The 24,840-nt window shown below is 45.0% G+C and overlaps 1 protein-coding gene and 1 long non-coding RNA gene across 2 annotated transcripts; both read right to left on the bottom strand.

The window, feature by feature from the left end:
• Positions 1 to 8,879: 8,879 nt before the first annotated feature.
• Positions 8,880 to 12,219, bottom strand: LOC147975307 (uncharacterized). Its single transcript, XR_015600660.1, has 3 exons — positions 11,771 to 12,219; positions 10,176 to 10,247; positions 8,880 to 9,200 (listed from the first exon to the last, which is right to left on the bottom strand). It is a non-coding gene; the product is annotated as an uncharacterized LOC147975307 (long non-coding RNA).
• Positions 12,220 to 20,790: 8,571 nt separating this feature from the next.
• Positions 20,791 to 24,396, bottom strand: LOC147975306 (uncharacterized). Its single transcript, XM_087520360.1, has 3 exons — positions 22,658 to 24,396; positions 20,900 to 21,449; positions 20,791 to 20,799 (listed from the first exon to the last, which is right to left on the bottom strand). Exons 1-3 carry the CDS (start codon positions 24,394 to 24,396, stop codon positions 20,791 to 20,793), a joined length of 2,298 nt encoding a protein of 765 aa, XP_087376486.1.
• Positions 24,397 to 24,840: the final 444 nt, after the last annotated feature.

Genomic DNA, 24,840 nt, shown 5'->3' with positions numbered 1-24,840 from the left:
AGGTTTTCTATTTTACCGGTCTCATGGTGGTAGTTGGGAGACCGGGTTATAGGATCGATTGTCGTACTATCAAGGGGGGCTCTTGATGAGTAGCTTGATCAAATCGTTCACAGAGAGCTCAAACCATTGCATCCTTGCATCCTCTTTCTTGGTTCTTGTTTGGTTCTCTTTGTGAGTCTTAGAGCTTATGGTCATCTTCTTGACAAGCTCAAGTTCATCAAAAATGGAGTTCGCATGCTTTTCCTATTGCGTTTTCGGTGTTGGAGGTTTTACCTGTCTTGTTCGAGGAAGGGTTCTCACCATTTTCTTATGGATCTTTTCTTATTTGCTTATTATTGTTATTTCTATCAAGATTGTGTTAGCCGTTGTCGCTAGCTTTCCAACAAACTTGGTTTCGTTGAATTTGGAGTCCGTTTGCAGAAGTTGTGTCAGTTTTGGTGTCCTTAAGAAGGCTGCAGCCGTACTACCGCCCATGGGAGCGGTACTACCGCGGCTACTTCTGCTCCGGACCAAAAACTCGTCATAAGTCCAGCGGTGGTAGGCACAAATGTAATTTTTTAGTACCGCTACCCCTAGCGGTAGTACCGTGAGGACGAGCGGTAGTACCGCTCTGTGCGGGCTGTGAGCATAACGGTTGCATTTTTCCCCACCTTTAAAAGGGGGTATTCTTCCCCAATGAACCATATCCTTTGAGCTCGTGTTCTTCCCCCATTGTTGACCTTCTTCGAGCTTCCTAACTCTCAATCCCTCCATGGATTCTTGCTAGTTTTTGAGGGAAAAGAGAGAGGAGATCTAGATCCACATTTCCACCAATCACTTTCTCCTCTATGTGAGGGGAACCCCTTGGATCTAGATCTTGGAGTTCTTGGAGTTCTTGGTGTTCTCCTTCTTGTTATTCCTCTCATTTTCCTCCCTAGCATTAGTTGCTTCAGTGGTATTTGAGAGGGAAGGACTTGGGCACTCTGTGTGCCCTTGCCATTGCATTTCGTGCATCAGTTTGAGTTCTCCATGGTGATACGTGGAAGTTACAAGTTGAGAAGCTTATTACTCTTGGGCGCTTGGTACCCTTGAGCTTGTTCCTCTTGGGTGCTTGGGTTCCCTAGACGGTTGGTGGTGTTCGGAGCTCAATCATTATGGTGTAAAGCTCCGGGCAAGCGTCGGGGTCTCCAATTAGGTTGTGGAGATTGCCCCGAGCAATTTGACGGGTACCGGTGACCGCCCCCAAGGGTTGCCAAAGTGTACGGGTTCGGTGACTGTCCCCAAGGGTTGCCATTTGTATGGGTTCGGTGACCGCCCTCAAGGGTCCCTTAGTGGAATCACGGCATCTTGCATTGTGCGAGGGCGTGAGGAGATTACGGTGGCCCTAGTGGCTTCTTGGGGAGCATTGTGCCTCCACACCGCTCCAAATGGAGATTAGCATCCGCAAGGGTGTGAACTTCGGGATACATCGTCGTCTCCGCGTGCCTCGGTTATCTCTTACCCGAGCTCTTTACTTATGCACTTTACTTTGTGATAGCCATATTGTTTCTTGTCATATATCTTGCTATCACCTTGTAGTTTATCTTGCTTAGCAGAAGTTGTTGGTGCACATAGGTGAGCCAGTTGTTGTAGGTTTTGTACTTGACAAATTAACCGCTAGGTTTATTCCACATTTGTTCAAGCCTAAACCGTAATTATTTTAAAGCGCCTATTCACCCCCCCCACTCTAGGCGACATCCACGATCTTTCAATTGGTATCAGAGCCTCGTCTCTCTTTATTAGGCTTTATCGCCTAGAGAGTAAAGATGTCGACTAGGGGATTAGGATTCTCTGACATTCTTAGTTTCGATGGCAAAAATTTTGATGTTTGGGTAATTCGCATGCTTAATCTCTTTAGGGTCATGGACCCAAATTTAGAGCGAATTCTAGATATTGGTTTTTCTCCTCCAAAGGATCCCCAAAGATTATCTTTAGAGGATGAGAAAAACTCTTATCTCAATGCTTAAGCTTCTAATGTGCTTTTTGATGCTTTGAGCAATGTAGTTATATTTCAACTCATGTCGTTCCGGGATGCTCATGAGTTGTGGACAAAGCTTCAAGATAAATATAGCGTGTCCAAGTTTTGTGGGGATGATTGTTCTCTCTCCACATCCAGCCGTGTTGTGTTCTCAACTTCTTCTACTTCACCTACATGTGATTTGCCACAAGGTAATGACATGGTGAGTAGTGATGTACATTGCAATGATGATAGTGGGCTTATTATTGATAATCCTTCATCACTTTCTTATTGCAATGCTTCATCTTTGGACTTTAGCACTCCGAGCACTCCAAATGTTTCACATGCTTGTGTTGATCGTCCTTGCATATCATGTAGAAATTACTTGACTAAATCTCATGATGATATGTTTACTATGTCTTGTTGCCATGATAAAAATGCATATATTTCCTCGAATTGTTGTGCTAACAATGTAGAGGAAATCCAACACCCCATGGAACAATATGTGGTCTTGAATGGTTCTTCAACGGGCCCTACATCATCATCTATTGCATTTTGCCTTACGGCCAAGGCTTCAAAGGTATCTCCCACTTTGAATCCCAATATATCTTGTGATGATATTGATGATGGCAAGAGTGATGATGATGTTGATTATGATGAAGAGAATGATGATGTTGCCTCCTTAAAAATTAAGGGGGAAATGATTTTTAAAGCTCTTCTTAAGAATAAAATTGCTCGTTCCAACTTCATGGAAATCATGTCTATTGCTATTGAGGGCAAGAAATATATTGATGAGTTGGAATCTCGTCTTGGGGAGCATGAGATCACCATTGATAAAATGGAAGGTCATGAGCGTGATTACGCTAATGAGATTGCGGACCTCTCTCAAGCTCTTGAACTTGAACAAACCACCAAGGAATCTCTTGAGGAGACTTTTGCTCTAGAATTATCTAGAGTGAGGGAATCTCGTGATAGAGCTCTTGAGGTGGCCAATGATTTTGAAACTAAAAAGGAGCTTGAAGTTGCGCATGCTAAACTCCTTGAGGACTTTAAGCACCTTGAAAATGGCTCAAGGGTCATTAAGAGTGAGCTCATCAAACTCACCGAGTCTCATGCTCAACTTAAAGCTTCGTATTCAAAAGAGCTTGCCAAGTTGTCTTCTCCTCTTGTTGTTAATGATGATGCTTGTGCTACTAACTCTATATCTTGTGAAGCATCCATATTGAAGGAGAATGTTGAGCTAAGGGCTCAACTTGAGTTGCTATCTAGCAATTATTGGATGTTGGAAGAAAATCATGTAAAGCTCACAAGCTCTCATGATGATCTTCTAGTATCCCATAATGTGCTAAAGGTAGCTCATGAGGCCATGCTTGCTAAGGTAACATCTAGTGAGCCTCATTTGGATACTAGCAGTACTTTTAGTCAAAATGCTATATTGCCTTGTGCTAGTCCTCGCAATTCATCCATGCATAACATTGGTACATATTGTGATGAATTGCTTTCCTTGCCTTGTTGCTTTAACGATGAAGCTTATACTTCCTCTAGTGCTTGTGCTGAGACTAACCATGTAGAGGAAATCAAAGAGCTCAAGGCCCAAGTCACTTCTTTGAAGAATGATTTGGAAAAATGTCATGAAGGGAAGGCCACACTCAACAATATCTTGAGTGTACAAAAATCCCCCAATGACAAAGGTGGACTTGGATTCAACTCCAATAAGAAGAAGTCCAAGAGCAACAACAAGAAGGGCCAAAAACAAGTCAAGAATTCGGCCAAGATCATTTCCTTCAAGTGCAAAATTGAAGGGCATCATGCTAGACCTTGCCCTTTGAAGAAGAAGGCCATTAGTGACAAGCAACAAGGGAAGCGGCCACAAGTTCACTCTCATTCTCAACCTCAAGTTGAAGAAAGGCCTCTTCCCAAGAAAACTCAAGCTAATGCTTCTCAAGTTGAGAAATCAAGTGAGAGGAAAGTAAAGAGTAGACGTTGCTACCTATGTCGTGAAAAAGGTCACGTCGCTTCTTCATGCACAAATGGTACCTTATCCAACCCTATTCTAATTGATGATATCTATTCTCTTGGGAAGGATAAGGTTGGCAATGTGTTTGCCAAATTTGTTGGTGCTCAAAGTGGTGTCAAGAAAAGAAACATTTGGGTAGCCAAGCCTATTGTGACTAACCTCTTAGGACCCAACTTGGTTGGGGACCAACTAGCTCATACTTGATCAATAAGTGTTGTTGGAGGTCATTAGAGACTTGGCTACATTATGAAGAATTAAGGGGACTTCATCATTCTTATTGTCTCAATCCAAGTCAATTGGGTTATCAAGTTTCTATACTATATTCAATGTGCCTCCTTCCGGTAACTTGGTACTTAAATTGTTTACATTGAAAGTTACTTGCCCCTTTGCATGTTTGGTTTTGTTCCTTGCATGTGTTTGTATATGTTGTGCTTCCAACTTGATTATCTTGAGAAATCAAATATGTGTGTGTTGGTTTGCACATCATGTACGTGTGTGTCGTGCGTAAAGCCTTTATGCTTCTTATTTGTATCTTAGTTGGCTCTTGTGAGAGATTAATGGAATATCCCATTATGGGGGAGCGATGTGTTTCGTGCACCTCACAATCCTATAAATGTGTGTACATGAGGAATACCATCTAGTATTGATATTGCAGGATTATCTAGTCGCTATGTGGTATGTCTCCTCATGAGAAATTCAAATTCTAAATAGTCCATTAATTATCTCTTGTTGGATCCTCTTATTGCCTCTTGTTAAGTTTTTATTGGTATCACATTATGGGGGAGTAATATGATATGTGCATATTACAAGCCTAGAAAATGTGTACATTTGAGATATTGTCACCTAGAATTGATATTGTAAATTATCTTGTTCCTAGGTGGCATGTTAGCTCTACAAGTTGCAATTTGCTTGTGTTTGGTGTGAAGATGATGTTGGATATCCTTGCTATCTACCAACGGGAATTATTTCCAAATACTTCTTGTCTTTTGACAATTGGTACTCACTTATGTGTGGTAGAAATTATTGATCATCTTTATATTGACCTTTGCTTTTATTTGCCTTATCCCTTGCCTAGGATTGTGCCAACTCCCATTGTATTCCATACAGCTTGTGGATCTTGTTATTTCCTTGAGCTTGTCTAGTGTTTGTTAGATATAGTGAAAGTGGTGATCCCATCTTGTGCATTTTGTATTCAATGCAAATTCTCTATAATGCACAATGCTTGGGGGAGCTATCCTATTTTTCTTAGGACGCTCATCTTGCGATCCTTATCAAGTGTGTGCTGGTGGAAGGCAAGCCGTTTTCGTTTTGGTACTTTGTGCCATCATGAAACTTTGTAGAGAGCTTGGTTTGTTTGGAACCATCCTCTCTTTTGGGAGTTTGGTATCTTTTATTTTGAGTGTGCCAATGGATATCTCATTCCTTGATGTATCTTTCAATTGATATCCTCCGGGTGATGATTTATTCATTTAGTATCTTTTCTTCACTTGGCATTTCTTTGTCAATTGGTATCAGTTCTTGAAAGTCTTGAGCATGCATATTTACTTCATGTATTTTATTTGGCATGCTTTCTTTCTTTGACCCAATATATAGGGGGAAATCCACCAAGTCTCAAATTGGATGAGATGTGCATGATATTTATTTTCATATCTATGTGCACATATTTTGTGGAGTTTGTCCTATGTATTGGTGTTTCTAAATCTTTGCTCCCAATGAGTTTGGGTACCATTTTGTTTATGATGTTGTTCTAGGAACAATTGGAGATGCATTGCATGCTAGGCCCACTCACAAGGAAGGTGTTTTCACCATGTGCTTATTGGAGTCAAGCTAGGATGTTCAATGAACTACTATCTAATACCTTCAATTGGTATATCCTGCATCCTTACAATGCTATCTAGGTAACAAGTATCACGCTTTCCTCTCGTGCATTCAACCTTGTGTAGGTTGCATCTTGGCATGATATTCATTTCATATCTTGTGATACTTGTTTCCTTTCTCAAAGCATCCCAACTATGATCTCTTGTTGCTAGTTGTCATGTCTTTGATGGATGTGCGGTAGGAGTTCATTTGTATACAATAAGACCATATCTAGCCAAGTGCTATGCTTTCAAGCAAATATCTTATTGGTACATTTATGACTTCCTTGTGGATATCTTGTTCTTTCCTTGTTGTAACTATTTCGTGTGTACATCCTTCTTTGTGGATTGATATCATCATGATTTTGATCTACCTAGAATCTTATACACTTGAGAGAAGTTACATCTCTAGTTGATATCCTTATTCTTTCACGTCCACCTTTTTCCTTGGTGGTTCTGTGAAAGGATTTATCTTGAGTGCGGGTCATTTCTCGTTGCATCTTGATGCATTCTTTTGTGGTGAAGATTATTTTCCTCTTACTTGTCTCGATGAGGCTTTTGCCATCTTAATTGGTTTCCCTCGTCTTGATGAGGCTTTCACTTTCTTTCTTCACCATGGGTTGTCGCAAGCCTTGTTGTTAATTCACTTTTTAGTGAGCTTGTGAACCCCTTTCGCTTGTTGTGTGTCGCAATGACATGCCTTGCACCATGTATCTCATTCTTCCAAGACTATATTGATGCTTAATGCTCATCCGTACATTAGTCTTATCAAGTGCATTGCCTTGACTCTCACATATCAGTTTTGGTTGAGCCTATTCTTAAGTTGACTCTTTTATATGTTGCTCAACCGTTTGTTTGTTGAAAGTGCTAAGCTTTGTTTCCTTCATGTCCACTAGCACTTGTTGTAAGTTTCTATTGATTTTGGGGGAGCTATGATTCTCTTTTGTGCACAAATCATGGGGAGCTTCTCTAGTTTCTTTAGCACACTCCTTTGCTCATATCATAATATCCTTTATTCATGTGGCTCGTAGGATCTTTGGTCTAGTTCGTTCAATTGGTATCTTTCGATAGCTTGCTTCAATTGATATCTTTTGATTGCTTGATTGCTTGTTTCTCTCTTTGTTATGTCTTTATGGTATATCATTCTTTTGCATCCTTCGGCCTCAATATAGTTTGTCTTCCTCCAAGTATTTATCATTGGATATGTGTATGGCATTCCACTCTCTTGCTGAGATATACACAACTTATGAAGGAACACTTTTTATATTGGCCCTCTAAGCTTTTCACCCATTTTGGCAATCGATGCCAATGGGGGAGAAGTTTCAGAGAGTTTTGTGGAGTAGTTTTCAGAGTTTCTTCTTGCTTTGGCTTTGTTCCTAAGCATTTGCATCTCATACTCATGCATCATTGGTTGTTGCATTGCATGGCGATGCATTATTCCTTGTATAAACTCTCTTGAAAGTGATTGTCATCAATTACCAAAATGGGGAGATTGAAAGAACATGCGGTGCCCCCATGTTTGGTTTTGGTAATTGATGACAAATCTCTATGGACTAATGGTTGCATTGAGTTATATTTGAAGGATTTGTCCATAGGAATTTCTTGAAGTCCATGTGTTGGTTTCAAGGAGTTTATGAGTTGACCGAGGTCATATTAAGGAATTATCCAAAGTTTGGTCATATGAGTGTTGGGCTTATTGCAAGCATGTCTTGAAGAAGAAGATTGTGTGATCATTCATGCTTACCTTCAAGACATCATCCAAATGAAGAGAGTTGGAAAGGTTCAAGGTTGATCAAGACTAAGTCAAGAGTGAATCAAGTTGATCAACTCACAAAGCGTAGAAGATGTACCGAGAGGGATCAAGTGATCCCATGGTATGGTAAGCATTGTCAATTACGCTTTGTGTACTAAGCCATGGTCTTCATGAGAGTTCTTTGTGGGGTTAGGTTGCTGTGTGAAAGTTCAAGTGATGCATCACGAAGAGATCAAGTGCTTGAAGCTTGCCGTCCATTGTGGTGACAATGGACTTGTGAAGATGTGCCGAAGAGTGGCTCACCCATAGTGGAGTATGGGGGAGCAATCTACTAGTCTTCACCAAGCCAACGCAATCAAGAAAGGTGGTCCAACTTGAGAAAGTCAAGACCATCTACATCTAGCTCAAGTGGACTTTGTGCAAGGCAAAGGTTTGCCCTTGATAGGTTTTCTATTTTACCGGTCTCATGGTGGTAGTTGGGAGACCGGGTTATAGGATCGATTGTCGTACTATCAAGGGGGGCTCTTGATGAGTAGCTTGATCAAATCGTTCACAGAGAGCTCAAACCATTGCATCCTTGCATCCTCTTTCTTGGTTCTTGTTTGGTTCTCTTTGTGAGTCTTAGAGCTTATGGTCATCTTCTTGACAAGCTCAAGTTCATCAAAAATGGAGTTCGCATGCTTTTTCTATTGCGTTTTCGGTGTTGGAGGTTTTACCAGTCTTGTTCGAGGAAGGGTTCTCACCATTTTCTTATGGATCTTTTCTTATTTGCCTCTTATTGTTATTTCTATCAAGATTGTGTTAGCCCTTGTCGCTAGCTTTCCAACAAACTTGGTTTCGTTGAATTTGGAGTCCGTTTGCAGAAGTTGTGTCAGTTTTGGTGTTCTTAAGAAGGCTGCAGCCGTACTACCGCCCATGGGAGCGGTACTACCGCGGCTACTTCCGTGGCTACTTTCGCTCTAGACCAAAAACTCGTCATAAGTCCAGCGGTGGTAGGCACAGATGTAATTTTTTAGTACCGCTCGCAAGCAGTAGTATCGCTACCCTTAGCGGTAGTACCGCTACCCCTAGCGGTAGTACCGTAAGGACGAGCGGTAGTACCGCTCTATGCGGGCTGTGAGCATAACGGTTGGATTTTTCCCCACCTTTAAAAGGGGGTCTTCTTCCCCAATGAACCATATTCTTTGAGCTCATGTTCTTGTGACGCCCCTGATTCAATCGTACACTAATCATACACGCAAACGTGTACAATCAAGATCAGTGACTCACGGGAAGATATCACAACACAACTCTACAAATAAAATAAGTCATACAAGCATCATATTACAAGCCAGGGGCCTCGAGGGCTCGAATACAAGAGCTCGATCATAGACGAGTCAGCGGAAACAACAATATCTGAGTACAGACATAAGTTAAACAAGTTTGCCTTAAGAAGACTAGCACAAACTGAGATACCTATCGAAAGAGGCGCGGGCCTCCTGCCTGGGATCCTCCTAAACTACTCCTGGTCGTCGTCAGCAGGCTGCACGTAGTAGTAGGCACCTTCTGAGTAGTAGTAGTCATCATCGACAGTGGCGTCTGGCTCCTGGGCTCCATCGTCTGGTCGCAGCAATCGGGTATAGAAAGGGAGAAAAGAGGGAGCAAAGCAACTGTGAGTACTCATCCAAAGTACTCGCAAGCAAGGAGCTACACTACATATGTATGCATTGGTATCAAGTGGAATGAGGGTATCATATATGGACTGAACTGCAGAATGCCGGAATAAGAGGGGGATAGCTAGTTCTTATCGAAGACTACGCTTCTGGCCACCTCCATCTTGCAGCATGTAGAAAAGAGTAGATGGTAAGTTCACCAAGTAGTATCGTGTATCCTAATCTTAACCGATAATCCTACATAGGCACAACAGAGAGGTCAGCACGCCGGTCTAAATCCTATGGCGCAGGGGTCTGGGCCCATCGCCCATTGCACACCTGCACGTTGCGTACGCGGCCGGAAGCAGAACTAGCCCCCTTAATACAAGAGCAGGCTTACGGTCCAATCCGGCGCGCACCGCTCAGTGGCTGACGTCACGAAGGCTTCGGCTGATACCACGACGTCGAGTGCCCATAACTGTCCCCGCGTAGATGGTTAGTGCATATAGGCCAGTGGCCAGACTCATATCAAATACTAAGATCTCGTTAAACGTGTTATCTTGAAATAACCGCGAACGCCGACTAGGGCCAGGCCCACCTCTCTCCTAGGTGGTCTCTACCTGCCCTGTCGCTTCGCCACAAAGATCCACACAGGGGGCCATCGGGAAAGTATGTCCTTCCAGCCCCCCAATTTGTGAATCAACCGCGGGTACTCCTCGAGCCAACCCGACTTTAGTCATCACATGTATCATGTATAAAGTATATAGTATATACCCGTGATCACCTTCCGAGTGATCACGGCCCGATAGTATATAACCTGCCAGACGGACAAGAATGTAGGGCCACTTATGATAAACTAGCATCCTATACTAAGCATTTAGGATTGCAGGTAAGGTATCAACAGTTGTAGCAACAATGACAGGCTATGCAAGGGGGGGCTTGCCTGGTTGCTCTGGCAAGAAGGGTTCGTCGTCGATGTAGTCGATCACAGGGGTACCGACAACGATCTCAGGGTCTATCGAAAAGAAGTAACGAGGGAAACACAATAAATAACAGAGCAATTAAAGGATCACAAAGCATAACATGGCAATACGCGGTGCTAGAGATGACCTGATGCAATACTAGGTGATACTGGCAAAGGGGCAAAACATCCGGGAAAGTATCCCCGGTGTTTCGCGTTTTCGGACAGATGAACCAGAAGGAGAAAGTTTCGCGTTCGCTATGCTAGGGATGTGTGGCGGATGAATGGGTTACATATCCGGATTCGTCTCGTCATTCTGAGCAACTTTCATGTACAAAGTATTTCCATCCAAGCTACGGATTATTTTATATTAAAATTTAAAGACTTAAAATGATTTTCTAATTTCTGGATTTTAATTTAATTCAAAATTAAATTTGTATTTAATTGCTATGGGTACACAGCAAGTGTACCCAGAGTGTGTCTAAGGGGCCGACAGGTGGGGCCCTCATCAAATGTCTAGTCAGCGTTTGACTGGACCGTTGACTGGTCAAAAGGGCCCATGGGACCCGCATGTCATTGACACATGTTTTACTAAACAACATTTGATTACCTAATCGGGTTGTTTAGGTTATTAAGCAGGTTAATTAAATTAACTAGTTAATTTACTAACTAATTGATTAATTAAATAATTATTAATTAATTAATTTTTTGAGATTAATTAATTAATTAATTAAACTATTATTTACTTATTTTTGTTTTTATTTTATTTTTAAACGTTCTGTGGCCTGGGCCCCCTGTGTCATAGGCGGGGGTCCTTAGCAGGCGAACGGGCACGATTCGGGCTCCAGGACGTAGCGGGTGCGGGCGCGCATGGACGGGCGTAGGGCACGGTGTGCGCGGCAGAGGCAGCTGTAGTTGCTGCCGGTGTCCTTGCACTCTCTCGCCGCTCTGTAACTATAGAGTTGTGAGAGTATTTTGTGTTGGGTGCTACTAACTACAGCGCCATGTCGTTACAGCAAGAGATTCTTCCTAGTCTACCAGACACGTTTGAGCTAATGGCCACACTATCCCACGGGAGCGAACACCACGGCACTAGCTATTATATCCACAAAACAAAGAGTATGTACATGTACGAGAACGGACTCCTGGTGGTGCATGCTTATACTGACCAAACTGAATAAATCGACACCTAGCTTAACTGAAGAAGGAAGTAGCAGGATTCGGTGTCAAACAACAGCGGCAGGAGCAATAGGAGCCACGGCAGCGACGGCTACAAGCGCGCGCAGCAGTAGGCGCAGCCGCCGCAGGGGCTGCCACACACGGGCGCAAGGGTGGCTGTAGGATGCAGGGGAGCACACGGGTCGAGGGCGGCCATGGCGTGAGCGGACCGGCGCCGGCGGGCGAGCAGCCGCGAGGGCACGTTGGCAGCAGCAGGCACGGGGCTGCACGGCATGTGCAGACGGGCACGGTCGGGGCAGCCAAGGGCTCACGGCGAGCGCGCGGAGCTCCGTCAATGGCTACGACGGCCAGGGAACAAGAACGACGGCATAAACATGGGAGATATGCGAGGTGCTCACATCGAAGCTCGTGGAGCGCTCGACGAGGGCGAAGAAGTAGCGATGGCGACGGATCGACGACGATGACCGGCGGGGCACAGAGGGGAGACGAGGATGATCCGGCGAGGTAGGGGTCCCGAGCTTGATCCCGTCGTCCAAGACCATGAAGAGGAGGTCGTTGTAGCGGATGGGCACGATGGTGCGACGAATGGAGGCCGGTGGCCGCGGCGGTTCGCGACGGCGAGCGGCAGCCATGGAAGGCGCTTGGGCGTGGGGACGAGCATGCGTGCGGGGTCACGTGTGAGGCGCTGGAGCCGAGCGAGCGTCGGAGAAGAGGACCAGGGGCGCGAAGGCCCGAGGCGGTCGCTGGAAGCCATGGGGATCGGGGCGAGGAGCTCCTCTCCTGTGTGGGCGTTGTGTGGCGGCGGCTGGTGAGCGAGACGAGGGGGAGAGATGTGTGCGAGGGAAGTTGGGTGAGTGCTAGGGTTATAGGTGGGGCGGCTGGGCTGGGCCTGCACTGTGGCCACTAGGGCCCATTGTAGCTTTGGGACTTTCTTTCCTTTTTGTTAATTATTTTCTGATTTATACTTTGCTCTCTGATTTTGCATTTGTTTTGGCGATTTTTGTTCAAAGTGAAACTTGTCCCACATGTACTTGGCAATATTATGGGCTGGCGCAAAAGGTTTCAAAGCAGTTAGGAGGGCTCAACTATTTTTTAAAAATTGTTAAGGTCAAATAAATTTGATCCTGCTCCACTATCTTAATTCCTAGGGGCATTTTAAACATCAAAAAAATGTTTGTTATGCATCACAATTATGTAATGATTATTTTCAACCTAAGAAACATTTTTAATTTACTGTTTTATAAAATTATAATTTGACTTGGCATTTCAATTTTGATTTGAGTTTGGTTCGAAAAAAATTGAGGGTTAGCAAAATAACTATGATGACAAGGCATCATTAGACATGAAATTACTGTAGCATAATTATCCGGGCGTCACAGTTCTCCTCCACTACAAGAAATCTCGTCCCGAGATTTAGAAGCGGGAGTAAGGGGGAAGGGATTTGGTTACGAAATTCTAACGGTTCTTCTCTGTGTTGGTTACTCTTCTCGAAGAGGTCAATCCATAACGCTGATGTCTTCATACTTCAGCTTGAGGTCATCATGATGACGCCGGCATCCTTTCTTCGGGAACTCCATCGTACTTACGAAAAGGATAAGGGGGTAGCTCTACAACGATAGAATGTTATAAGGGAAAATCATCTGGGGGTTATCCCAAGAATGAACACAGGAGTATCTCTCGAGTTGAACAAATGAAACACATCGAGAGAAAAGTAAGAAGGTACCATAAAAAGTTTCGAGCGGATAGACAATCGTCGTTGCCTGAAACAACGCGTGAAAGGGGTTCAGAGCAACGAGAATTAGTTTTGTGTCTGATACCAGAATTGACGATTTCTCGAAAGGTGGCTCATGAATTACCTACGAGGACACGCGCGAGGAGTATCTTTGGGAACAGGGGGTGTACCGGAGAGTCAGGTTTCGATCCTGTGGAACTGTGGGTTATGGACCCACCATGTGGGTTAAAAGTAGAAAGGGCGGTGATATTTTGCACAGTCATGATAACAAGGCATGTCAGAGGATAACCTATCAATTATGTCGGCAACATCGGTACCAAGGGCGGGGGATGAAGAGAACCATCTTCCTGCTCGTTGAACGAGGCGGGCCAATAGGTAAAGTTCTCGTCCGTCGGTGGTTACCGGAATGTTATCATCAATATTAACAGGGTCTTACTGACAGAGTGATACAACGAGGTGTTTTACATAAGCAGGGAAATATTACTGCTTATATAATATAGATCACATTAAGGTTTAAACAAACCAATGGAAAGGAAAATGTAATTGTCAGATTAAACAGAACAATAGAAAGAAAAATGTGTTTAAACACATATTTCAGGGGTATATCCTTCCCAAGGACAAGCAGAGCATGATATCCATGACAGGATAGAAGTATAAAACCATTTAGGCAAGGGGAAAGAAAATTTCATGACATTGCCCATACAACGGTGTTTGGATAATTCATAAAGAAATTTTCATATCGTGCTTCAAACGTTCTTATTGGAGATTGGATTACCACAGACATGCTTCGAGATAGCATTAACATGGTCAAGAGGTGAAGGTCAGACTTTGTAAACACAAGGGACCCATCGGGAATAAATCATAGAATAAGTCTTACAATTTCCTCATGGAAGAATGGATAACCTTGCTGAAAAGGAATCTATAACAATAGGGCCTCGGGCCAGGTGTGCTAGGCACGACATCACATTACCGGGTCACATAAAGACCAAGGTGATAACTCTTGGGAATATGTTCCAACCATCATATCTGACCAAGATTCAGATCTGATTGGTGTTAGGAGAACTCAGACTCGGAATGCCTGAGAAGAAAGGTGTAACACAAATTGTCGAGATGATATTGTAAGATTCTCAGAAATTTAACTATGAAAGCGGGTTCCAAAACAAGAGTTCATCATTAAATGAAGGAGAGGTGAGGAGGTGGTTGAGTGACTCAGCGAAAATTCATTGAGATTTTCAAAAGGTGGATTTCCACACTTATGTGAACAAGGGGATAACATTTGTCGGATCAAATGATATAATGATGTATGCTCGAAGAAAACATACACAATTAAACATTGGCTGAAAAGTGCACCCAAAAATCTGGACTAGGTAGCACAATCAATGTTTGAATGATGATTCAATAAGCAATAGACTTAGAATGAGGCTATCGACCATTAAGGTCAAAGCAATAGGATTGCTAGAATTTTTGAATTTTACACATCACAGACCATTTGTTGGTATTCTGGTTAGAAACAACACGAGAAAGAATGGCGATGGTGGGAAGTATCACTATACCAAGAATTCTTAGGAGGTGGGGCAATCCTCACAACATTCTTAACATAAAAGATGGTAATACTCCAAGGTAAAGAAGAACAGATGCTGGATAGAAAGGGACTCAAGATTCAATCCAAAACATGAACACATTTGTGTTGAGGGAAGACAAGGATGTTGTCGATGATAACACAAATCATCAAGGGGCAAGGATGGTATTTCTCACCATGAATTAGATTGATATCCTGGAAAAGCTCAGAATGTTGATGATGATCACGACACATTTGTCGAGAGATTTCATGAAGATGTAATCGATCGGCGATGACATCAAGTCAAAGAATGATGAAGCGAAAGGTAATTGGAACCAAGGGTACGATACAAACTCGAAATCAAGTTTGCTGTTCAAGGAGAAATGATAAGACGAGGAAGGTCGACGTAAGATTAGCTCACCGTCAAAATTTGTGCTCCGGGAAAAAGGACCAGGTAGCACAGTTAAAATCGGCACGACAAGGATATAGCCAAACAGGCTAGGAATGACGTGATCGAGTTAAAACTCGTAAGTAATGAAAGTTACCAAGAGCTGATTAATCACGGTGAGGACTTGAGTCAGTTATTGGTGTCTTTGAGTGTTTAAAAAAACTCAGAGCCCGTGAAAAATTGGAATCAATGAGAATGTGGCACTTGATGAAGAACTCATAAGAAGTTATGCGGTTCCATGATAATCTCGAGATACCACGGGGGTAATACTCGACGACAGATCAAAGCAGAGGTTGGACTAGGGAAATGCTCTGTAGAAGACAAGTGCTCAAACTTGCATGAGAAATGGAATCAAGGAGAAACATGGTCGGAACCACGTCCACAAATACAAGATGAACTTATAACAAGGGGATAATTATTTTAAGAGAAGCTTCCATGATAAGGTATACATCGGGTCCATGGACATGAACACAGGGTTTAAGGTCGACTCCCACTTGTTCAACGTATAACCTTTCATTTTACTTCTCGCTTTTGATGAGGTTGTAGTGTAGAAATTTTATCTGGCGAAACAACAGAAGAGTATGACTCACGAAAACTTTCGGGTTCGTACGGTTTGGGGAAGGCATAGGTTCAACCCATCGAGGCATCTTAGGAGCATATACCACAATTTCAGGAATAAATAACACAAGCTCGATAGTAGAGCATGCTAGAAAAAGCAGAGGATACGATTTACCAAAGGCATTAAGTATCCGAGGAAAGGCTCACAAGCTTATAGAATATGAAGGACGCTGTCGGATAAAATCCAACAAAGGATCTGGTGGTCCACAAGGGATCTGATGTGAGCATCGGTACTCAACCAGAGGAAGAAGGAATGCAAGGAGATCAGTTTATGGAAACAACTGACTAACTCAAAGTTCAAATGCAAAGGAATTATCAATTTCAAGACAAGGGATTAGAAGCAATGCTCTGATTAGGGATGGATAAGTTGAATAGCCTTAGGGGTACAATCGATGGCAAAATTTAATTGGTCGGGATCCAGCTCATGTTTAAAATGATGTCTGAGCCAGAAGGATGAATTCTAGGATCTGATTGAGGATTGCGTGCATTCGCAACATATTGTATCAATGGAATCAAAATGACAATGACAAGGGATGCCAATAAGATTACGAGACTTATGGGATTAACCATAATGCAAGCAAGCAAGAATTTCAAGAGCAATAGGCTACTCAGGATATTCGGAAGACCGAATGGTATTTCAAAGACTTTTGCAAAACACATGAACAACTGGGAATGAGGAGATGCTCGATAAGTGCGAGGAATTATCCGTAGGGGTATTTTTGCGACAAGGAACTACAAGGTAGAGGCACAAAGTATTCTCGGGGTATCTTGTAATAACAAGGTCGACTGGGAATAAAGGCAAGAACGATAGGTGTAAGTATTTATTCATAGGGATATTTCGGTGGTAAGGAATTGCAAAAGCAATAGGCACAAGGTTCGGGGAAACATCGAAGAGTATCTTCAAAATTTTCTGGTGCAGCAGGCGGTCATCTGGATTGAAGGGGCTCTCCGGGAGAAGTATTCTCGAGAACCTAAAGATAGATTTAGTAAAATCGTTTATCCCGAGTAGAAGAGAGTTCAGAGTCACAGAGTAAAGATCGAGGAGTAAAAGATCCTAATACCACCCAAATAGCGACGTGGGCCCGTAAGACACACAACCATGTTAGTAAAAAGTTTTGCAATGTCTAGACTCGACTTCGGCCAAGGAGTGTGGAAGGGGGATTCCTACAGGCAGTTGGCTCTGATACCAACTTGTGCTGCCCCCGATTCAATCATACACTAATCATACATGCAAACGTGTACGATCAAGATCAGGAACTTACGGGAAGATATCATAACACAACTCTACAAATAAAATAAGTTATACAAGCATCATATTACAAGCCAGGGGCCTCGAGGGCTCGAATACAAGAGCTCGGTCGGCGAGTCAGCGGAAGCAACAATATCTGAGTACAGACATAAGTTAAACAAGTTTGCCTTAAGAAGGCTAGCACAAACTGAGATACCTATCGAAAGAGGCGCGGGCCTCCTACCTGGGATCCTCCTAAACTACTCCTGGTCGTCGTCAGCGGGCTGCACGTAGTAGTAGGCACCTCCCGAGTAGTAGTAGTCGTCATTGACAGTGGCGTCTGGCTCCTGGGCTCCATCGTCTGGTCGCAGCAATCGGGTATAGAAAGGGAGAAAAGAGGGAGCAAAGCAACTATGAGTACTCATCCAAAGTACTCGCAAGCAAGGAGCTACACTACATATGTATGCATTGGTATCAAGTGGAATGAGGGTATCATATATGGACTGAACTGCAGAATGCCGGAATAAGAGGGGGATAGCTAGTTCTTATCGAAGACTACGCTTCTGGCCACCTCCATCTTGCAGCATGTAGAAGAGAGTAGATGGTAAGTTCACCAAGTAGTATCGTGTATCCTAATCTTAACCGATGATCCTCCCCTCGTCGCCCTATGAGAGAGCGATCACCGGTTGTATCTGGCACTTGAAAGGATGTGTTTTATTAAATATCCGGTTCTAGTTGTCATAAGGTCAAGGTACAACTCCAAGTCGTCCTATTACCGAAGATCACGGCTATTCGAATAGATTAACTTCCCTACAGGGGTGCATCACATTTCCCAACACGCTCGATCCCCTTTGTCCGGACACACTTTTCTGGGTCATGCCCGGCCTCGGAAGATCAACACGTCACAGCCCTACCTAGGCACAACAGAGAGGTCAGCACGCCGGTCTAAATCCTATGGCGCAGGGGTCTGGGCCCATCGCCCATTGCACACCTGCACGTTGCGTACGAGGTCGGAAGCAGAACTAGCCCCCTTAATACAAGAGCAGACTTACGGTCCAATCCGGCGCGCGCCGCTCAGTGGCTGACGTCACGAAGGCTTCGGCTGATACCACGACGTCGAGTGTCCATAACTGTCCCCGCGTAGATGGTTAGTGCGTATATACTAGTGGCCAGACTCATATCAAATACCAAGATCTCGTTAAACGTGTTATCTTGAAATAACCGCGAACGCCGACCAGGGCCAGGCCCACCTCTCTCCTAGGTGGTCTCTACCTGCCCTGTCGCTTCGCCACAAAGATCCACACAGAGGGCCGTCGGGAAAGTATGTCCTTCCAGCCCCCCAATTCGTGAATCAACCGCGGGTACTCCTCGAGCCAACCCGACTTTAGTCATCACATATATCATGTATAAAGTATATAGTATATACCCATGATCACCTCCCGAGTGATCACGGCCCGATAGTATAACCTGGCAGACGGACAAGAATGTAGGGCCACTTATGATAAACTAGCATCCTATACTAAGCATTTAGGATTGCAGGTAAGGTATCAACAGTTGTAGCAACAATGACAGGCTATGCATCAGAATAGGATTAACGGAAAGCAGTAACATGCTACACTACTCTAATGCAAGCAGTAGAGAGAAGAGTAGGCGATATATGGTGATCAAGGGGGGGCTTGCCTGGTTGCTCTGGCAAGAAGGATTCGTCGTCGATGTAGTCGATCACAGGGGTACCGACAGCGATCTCAGGGTCTATCGGAAAGAAGTAATGGGGGAAACACAATAAATAACAAAGCAATTAAAGCATCATAAAGCATAACATGGTAATACGCGGTGCTAGAGGTGACCTAATGCAATACTAGGTGATACTGGCAAGGAGGGAAAACATCCGAAAAAGTGTCCCCAGTGTTTCACGTTTTCGGACAGATGAACCAGAGGGAGAAAGTTGCGCGTTCACCATGCTAGGGATGTGTGGCGGATGAACGGGCTACATATCCGGATTCTTCTCGTCGTTCTAAGCAACTTTCATGTACAAAGTATTTTCATCCGAGCTACGGATTATTTTATATTAAAATTTAAAGACTTAAAATGATTTTCTAATTTTTGGATTTAATTTAATTCGAAATTAAATTTGTATTTAATTGCTACGAGTACACAGGAAGTGTACCCAGAGTGTGTCTAAAGGGCCGACAGGTGGGGTCCTGGTCAAATGTCTAGTCAGCTTTTGACTGGACCGTTAACTCGTCAAAAGGACCCACGCGACCCGCATGTCATTGACACAAGTTTTACTAGACAACATTTGATTACCTAATCGGGTTGATTAGGTTATTAAGCAGGTTAATTAAATTAACTAATTAATTCACTAACTAATTGATTAATTAAATAATTATTAATTAATTAATTTTTTGAGATTAATTAATTAATTAAACTATTATTTACTTATTTTTGTTTTTATTTTATTTTTAAACGTTCTGTGGGGTGGGCCCCCTGTGTCATAGGCGGGGGTCCTTAGCGGGCGAACGGGCACGCTCCAGGACGTAGCGGGTGCGGGCGCGCATGGACGGGGGTAGGGCACGGTGTGCGCGGCAGAGGCAGCTGTAGTTGCTGCCGGTGTCCTTGCACTCTCTCGCCGCTCTGTAACTAAAGAGCTGTGAGAGTATTTTGTGTTGGGTGCTACTAACTACAGCGCCATGTCGTTACAGCAAGAGATTCTTCCTAGTCTACCAGCCACGTTTGAGCTAATGGCCACACTATCCCACGGGAGCGAACACCACGGCACTAGCTACTATATCCACAAATACATGTACGAGAACGGACTCCTGGTGATGCATGCTTATACTGACGAAACTGAATAAATCGACACCTAGCTTAACTGAAGAAGGAAGTAGCAGGATTCGGTGTCAAACAACAGCGGCAGGAGCAATAGGAGCCACGGCAGCGACGGCTACAAGCGCGCGCAGCAGTAGGCGCAGCCGCCGCAGGGGCTGCTGCACACGGGCGCAAGGGTGGCTGTAGGATGCAGGGGAGCACACGGGTCGAGGGCGGCCATGGCGTGAGCGGACGGGCGCCGGCGGGCGAGCAGCCGCGAGGGCACGTTGGCAGTAGCAGGCACGGGGCTGCACGGCATGTGCAGACGGGCACGGTCGGGGCAGCCAAGGGCTCACGGCGAGCGCGCGGAGCTCCGTCAATGGCTACAACGGCCAGGGAACAAGAACGACGGCATAAACATGGGAGATATGCGAGGTGCTCACATCGAAGCTCGTGGAGCGCTTGACGAGGGCGAAGAAGCAGCGATGGCGACGGATCGACGACGATGACCGGCGGGGCACAGAGGGGAGACGAGGACGATCCGACGAGGTAGGGGTCCCGAGCTTGATCCCGTCGTCGAAGACCATGAAGAGGAGGTCGGAGTAGCGGATGGGCACGATGGTGCGACGACTGGAGGCCGGTGGCCGCGGCGGTTCGCTACGGCGAGCGGCAGCCATGGAAGGCGCTTGGGCGTGGGGACGAGCATAAGTGCGGGGTCACGTGTGAGGCACTGGAGCCGAGCGAGCGTCGGAGAAGAGGACCAGGGGCGCGAAGGCCCGAGGCGGTCGCTGGCAGCCATGGGGATCGGGGCCAGGAGCTCCTCTCCTGTGTGGGCGTTGTGTGGCGGCGGCTGGTGAGCGAGACGAGGGGGAGAGTTTTTTTTTTTTAGGGAAATAGCCAAGCTTTATTCATCAAAAACCACATGAAGTGGGATACAGTTCAGGTCGTGGGGTTGGTCAAACCAGACGTGGCACTCCGGACCCAAAGAAAGTGAATGCCTGGCTAACTTATGAGTTTCTAAATTGTTCAAACAACCTTCGAAACAAAAATTACAAAGAAAAGATAAATGTTGGACTCTGATCTCCTTGATGATGGCTCCATAGGGCCCACAGCTATCATTATGTATAGCGCTGACCACCTCCTTAACATCAGATGAAATGACAAATTGGTTGACATGGAGGTCGGCTGCGAGTGCCAATCCTTCCCGGCATGCCATTGCCTCGAGCGTCGTTGGATCATCCACACCTCTGATTACGAGAGCCGAACTTCCGAGGAACTTTCCGGTGTTATCTCTGCATATTGCTACAGCTGTCCCCCTGCTTCCTTTTCTGCATCCCGCATCAACATTGATTTTTGCATAGCCCGTAGGGGGTGCTTTTGGTTTCCTCCCGCCCACAGTTGCAACCCTGGGCTGGGTACGAGCCTGCTCCTGTCCGCCATTGATCACCTCAAGCTCATTGATGTACCTATCAACAAAAGACATGATCGCATGTGGGCTCTGGAAGATGCCTTTATGGATAGCCTTCCGCCTTGCTGCCCAGATAGCCCATAAAGTCACCGAAAGCTTGACAAATTTAGCATGAGATAACAGCTCCATTAAGGTGAATAGCCAATGTTTGGCCTTTGGCTCCGTTGTTGCTGCCATCTTTTGCAGAAGGTCCCCTTCCACTAAAGCCCAAGTGCACCTGGCCATTGTACAATCAAGAAGTGAATGTCTCCAGGAGTCGGGAGCCCCGCAAAGGCTGCATGAATTTGATTGTGCCATATGTCTTCGTGCCCTGACATCATTCGTTGGGATTGATTGCTTTGAAAGTCTCCATAAGAACATCCTCACCTTTCCTGGTACTCTAGTTTTCCACAAACTCTTCCAAGATCTTTCCTCCGTCGGCGCGCTTGAACCTGAGTGGTTCTCCAGCCAGGCTTCTCTTCGAGCTTTAGTGGCGACGAGCATGCGATAAGCCGACCTGACCGAGAATAGGCCATTCTTTTCATATTGCCAGCTCCAAAATCTGGGATGTTGCGGGTGCACAAGGGGATTCGAAGAATGACCTGAGTGTCCATCGGCATGAATACAGATTGCACTTTTTCTCTGTCCCAACATGCTGATGTATTATCTATGAGCTCGGACACAAGCAACGGAGGGTTTTGGGAAATACAACCATAAGGTTTCATCATCTCCCCTCTAGGCAGCCAGTTATCCTCCCAAATCCTTGTCGTTTCTCCATTACTGATGCGCTTTATTAAGCCAACTTTCAGCGTATCCCGACCCTCTATAATGGCTCTCCAAATCTGGCTAGGATGATTCCCCAGAGGAGCTTCCAAAATCGAAGTATTCGGGTAATATATGCTCTTTAAAATGCGCGCGCTGAGGGATTCCGGCACCTGCAATAGTCTCCAGGCCTGCTTTGCTAACATAGCCAGATTAAATAGCTCAAAATCCTTGAAACCAAGTCCACCCATGCCTTTTGGTTTGGTCATCGCTTCCCATGACACCCAATGTGGTTTGCGCTTACCTTCTTTGCTCCCCCACCAAAATCTTCAGATCAACATATTTAAGTGTTCACATAGGCCTCGTGGTAGTTTGAAACAGGACATAGAGAAGACCGGGACTGCTTGAGCAACAACCTTTACTAGAACCTCCTTGCCTGCCGAAGACATCGTGCTCTCGATCCACCCTTGAACTTTGCTCCAGAGGCGGTCCTTCAAGTATTTGAAAGCACCATTTTTTGATGAGCCTATGTCCGAGGGCATACCTAAATATTTCTCATTTAGAGTCTCATTTGGAACTTGCATCACCGTCTTAACCGTAGTCCGAGTACTATCAGGGACCCCCTTGCTGAAATAAACCGATGACTTGCTGTAGTTAATACGCTGGCCTGACGCCAAGCAATACCTGTCCAGTACCAGGTTCACCTCGGTAGCACCCATACTATTTGCCTTGAAGAATAGCAGGCTGTCATCTGCGAATAATAAATGATTCACCTTTGGTGCCGAAGGCGCCACATGTAAACCACTCATGTTGGATGACTCACTTCTTGATTTTAACAGGCACGAAAGGCCCTCTACTGCTAACAAGAACAAGTATGGAGATATCGGGTCCCCTTGTCTGATTCCTCGTGTTGGTGTAAACTCCTCCAGCCTCTTCCCATTGAACTGGACTGAAAAGGTGACTGAAGATACCAGCCCCATAACAATCTGTACCCATCTTTGAGAAAAACCAAGTCTCAGCATGATTGATTGCAAGTACTCCCACTCGACTCTATCATAAGCTTTCATCATGTCTAGTTTCAGAACACACGATTGATGTTTCTTTGCTTTATTCCTCTTCATAAAATGCAAGCACTCGTAAGCAGTCACAATGTTGTCAGTAATCAACCTTCCTAGGACGAAAGCTGACTGCTCCTCTGAAATAATTTCAGGTAAAATGATTTTCAGTCGGTTAGCTATTACCTTGGATGCAAGTTTGTAGAGGACGTTGCAGAAGCTGATGGGCCGAAACTGAGACAGCAACGTGGGATTTTTCACCTTTGGGATCAAGATAAGCACCGTCTCATTTATACTTCTCGCTGACTCCCTCCCTTCCACAATGTCAAGCACTACTTTGGTTACATCCTCCCCACAAATATCCCAATGATGTTGGAAAAAGTGGGTTGGGAATCCATCCGGGCCCGGAGCTTTTGTAGGAAACATTTGGAAGAGGGCTTTTTTAACTTCGTCTTGGGTGTAGGGCTCATTCAGCATATCATTCATCCCCTGCGTAACTTTGCAGGGCACTGTTGAGAGGACACTCTCCATATCCTGCACCCCCCCAGAAGTGTACAAATCCTTATAAAAAGCGGTGGTCATTTCTTCCATCTCCTCTATATCCTCAGTGATCTGGCCCGACTCCTTCTGTAGCGCCTTGATTAGATTTTTCCGCCTCCTTCTACTCGCACGTAAGTGAAAGAAGTGCGTATTTTTATCTCCATGCATCAACCACTCGAGACGTGCCCTCTGTCGCCATAAAATTTCTTCATGGTGATATAGTTCAACCAGGTTTTCTGTTATTTTCAACTCCAAATGATTAGGACCGGATCTACCTGGAAGACCGCGCAACTCCTGTAGCTGGTGCTGCAACTGTGCAATCTGTCGTCTGACATTTCTGAAGTGCTCACGATCCCAGGCTGACAGATCCCCCGACACACGCTGCAGTTTTTGTCGGACCCGCTCCAGCGGTCGGCCTTGTTCCAGGTTCTGTGGATCCCACCCCTCACCAATTACGTCTGCATGCATGGGATCTCGCTCCCAGCACATCTCGTACCTGAAGCGCCTCGGTTCTCGTGCACCTGCATGCACCATGTTGAGCTGAAGAAAGATTGGTATATGATCTGAAGAAGCGGCATGTTTATGTTCTAAAGATGCCCTTGGAAAGGCCAGCGACCATGCTGGGTTTGCGACACACCTATCCAGTCGTACTCTGGTGTAGGTACCACCTGTCACTTTTTTCTCAAAGGTCCAGTTGATCCCCTTGTATCCTATATCTGACAAGCCACACGTGTCCAGTGCATCTTTGAACGCGTCCATCTGTGCCTGACTTCTGTTTGCGACTCCATCATGCTCGTGCGAGTGTAGCACCTTGTTGAAATCACCCATTACCAGCCATGGCAGATCGTTAGCACCAACTATACTGTGTAACATGTCCCAAGTTTTGTATCTCTCCGCTGTTTGGGCCTCTCCATAGACAAAGGTGACCCTTGATTTTACATGAGCCAAATCATCAATAACAACATTAATATGATACTTAGAGTAGCCATCAACCACTAGCTTTATTTTATCATTCCAAAAAACACCGAGTCCACCACTTCTACCAGAACTATTGACTGCAAAACTATTTGTAAAGCCTAATGAGCCTGCTAAATTCTCTACACGAGAGCCCTCTATCTGAGTTTCGACAATGCATAAAACAGAGGGGGCAAGTTGCCTCGTTAGATCACGAAGCTCTCGAACTGTCGCGGGTTTGCCAGCCCCGCGACAGTTCCAACATAGTAGACTCATTGCGCATGGCGCGACTCCCCATGGGAGCCCGCCAAACGCGCA

The sequence above is a fragment of the Triticum urartu genome, chromosome 4A (genome assembly GCF_056163025.1).
Source record: "Triticum urartu cultivar PI428250 chromosome 4A, HENAU_Tu73, whole genome shotgun sequence".
NCBI lineage: Eukaryota > Viridiplantae > Streptophyta > Magnoliopsida > Poales > Poaceae > Triticum > Triticum urartu.
The sequence above is the reverse complement of the archived record's forward strand: the minus strand, read 5'-3'. Positions and strand labels throughout refer to the sequence as shown.

What these genes read in the sequence shown, in the direction of transcription:
- LOC147975306 (XM_087520360.1), bottom strand. Translation starts at nt 24,396, where the DNA reads ATGGGTGATTTCAACAAGGTGCTACACTCGCACGAGCATGATGGAGTC. An exon ending in GTGAACCTGGTACTGGACAG is followed by an intron (nt 21,450 to 22,657) that starts GTATTGCTTGGC and finishes TACAATGGCCAG; the next exon opens with GTGCACTTGGGCTTTAGTGG.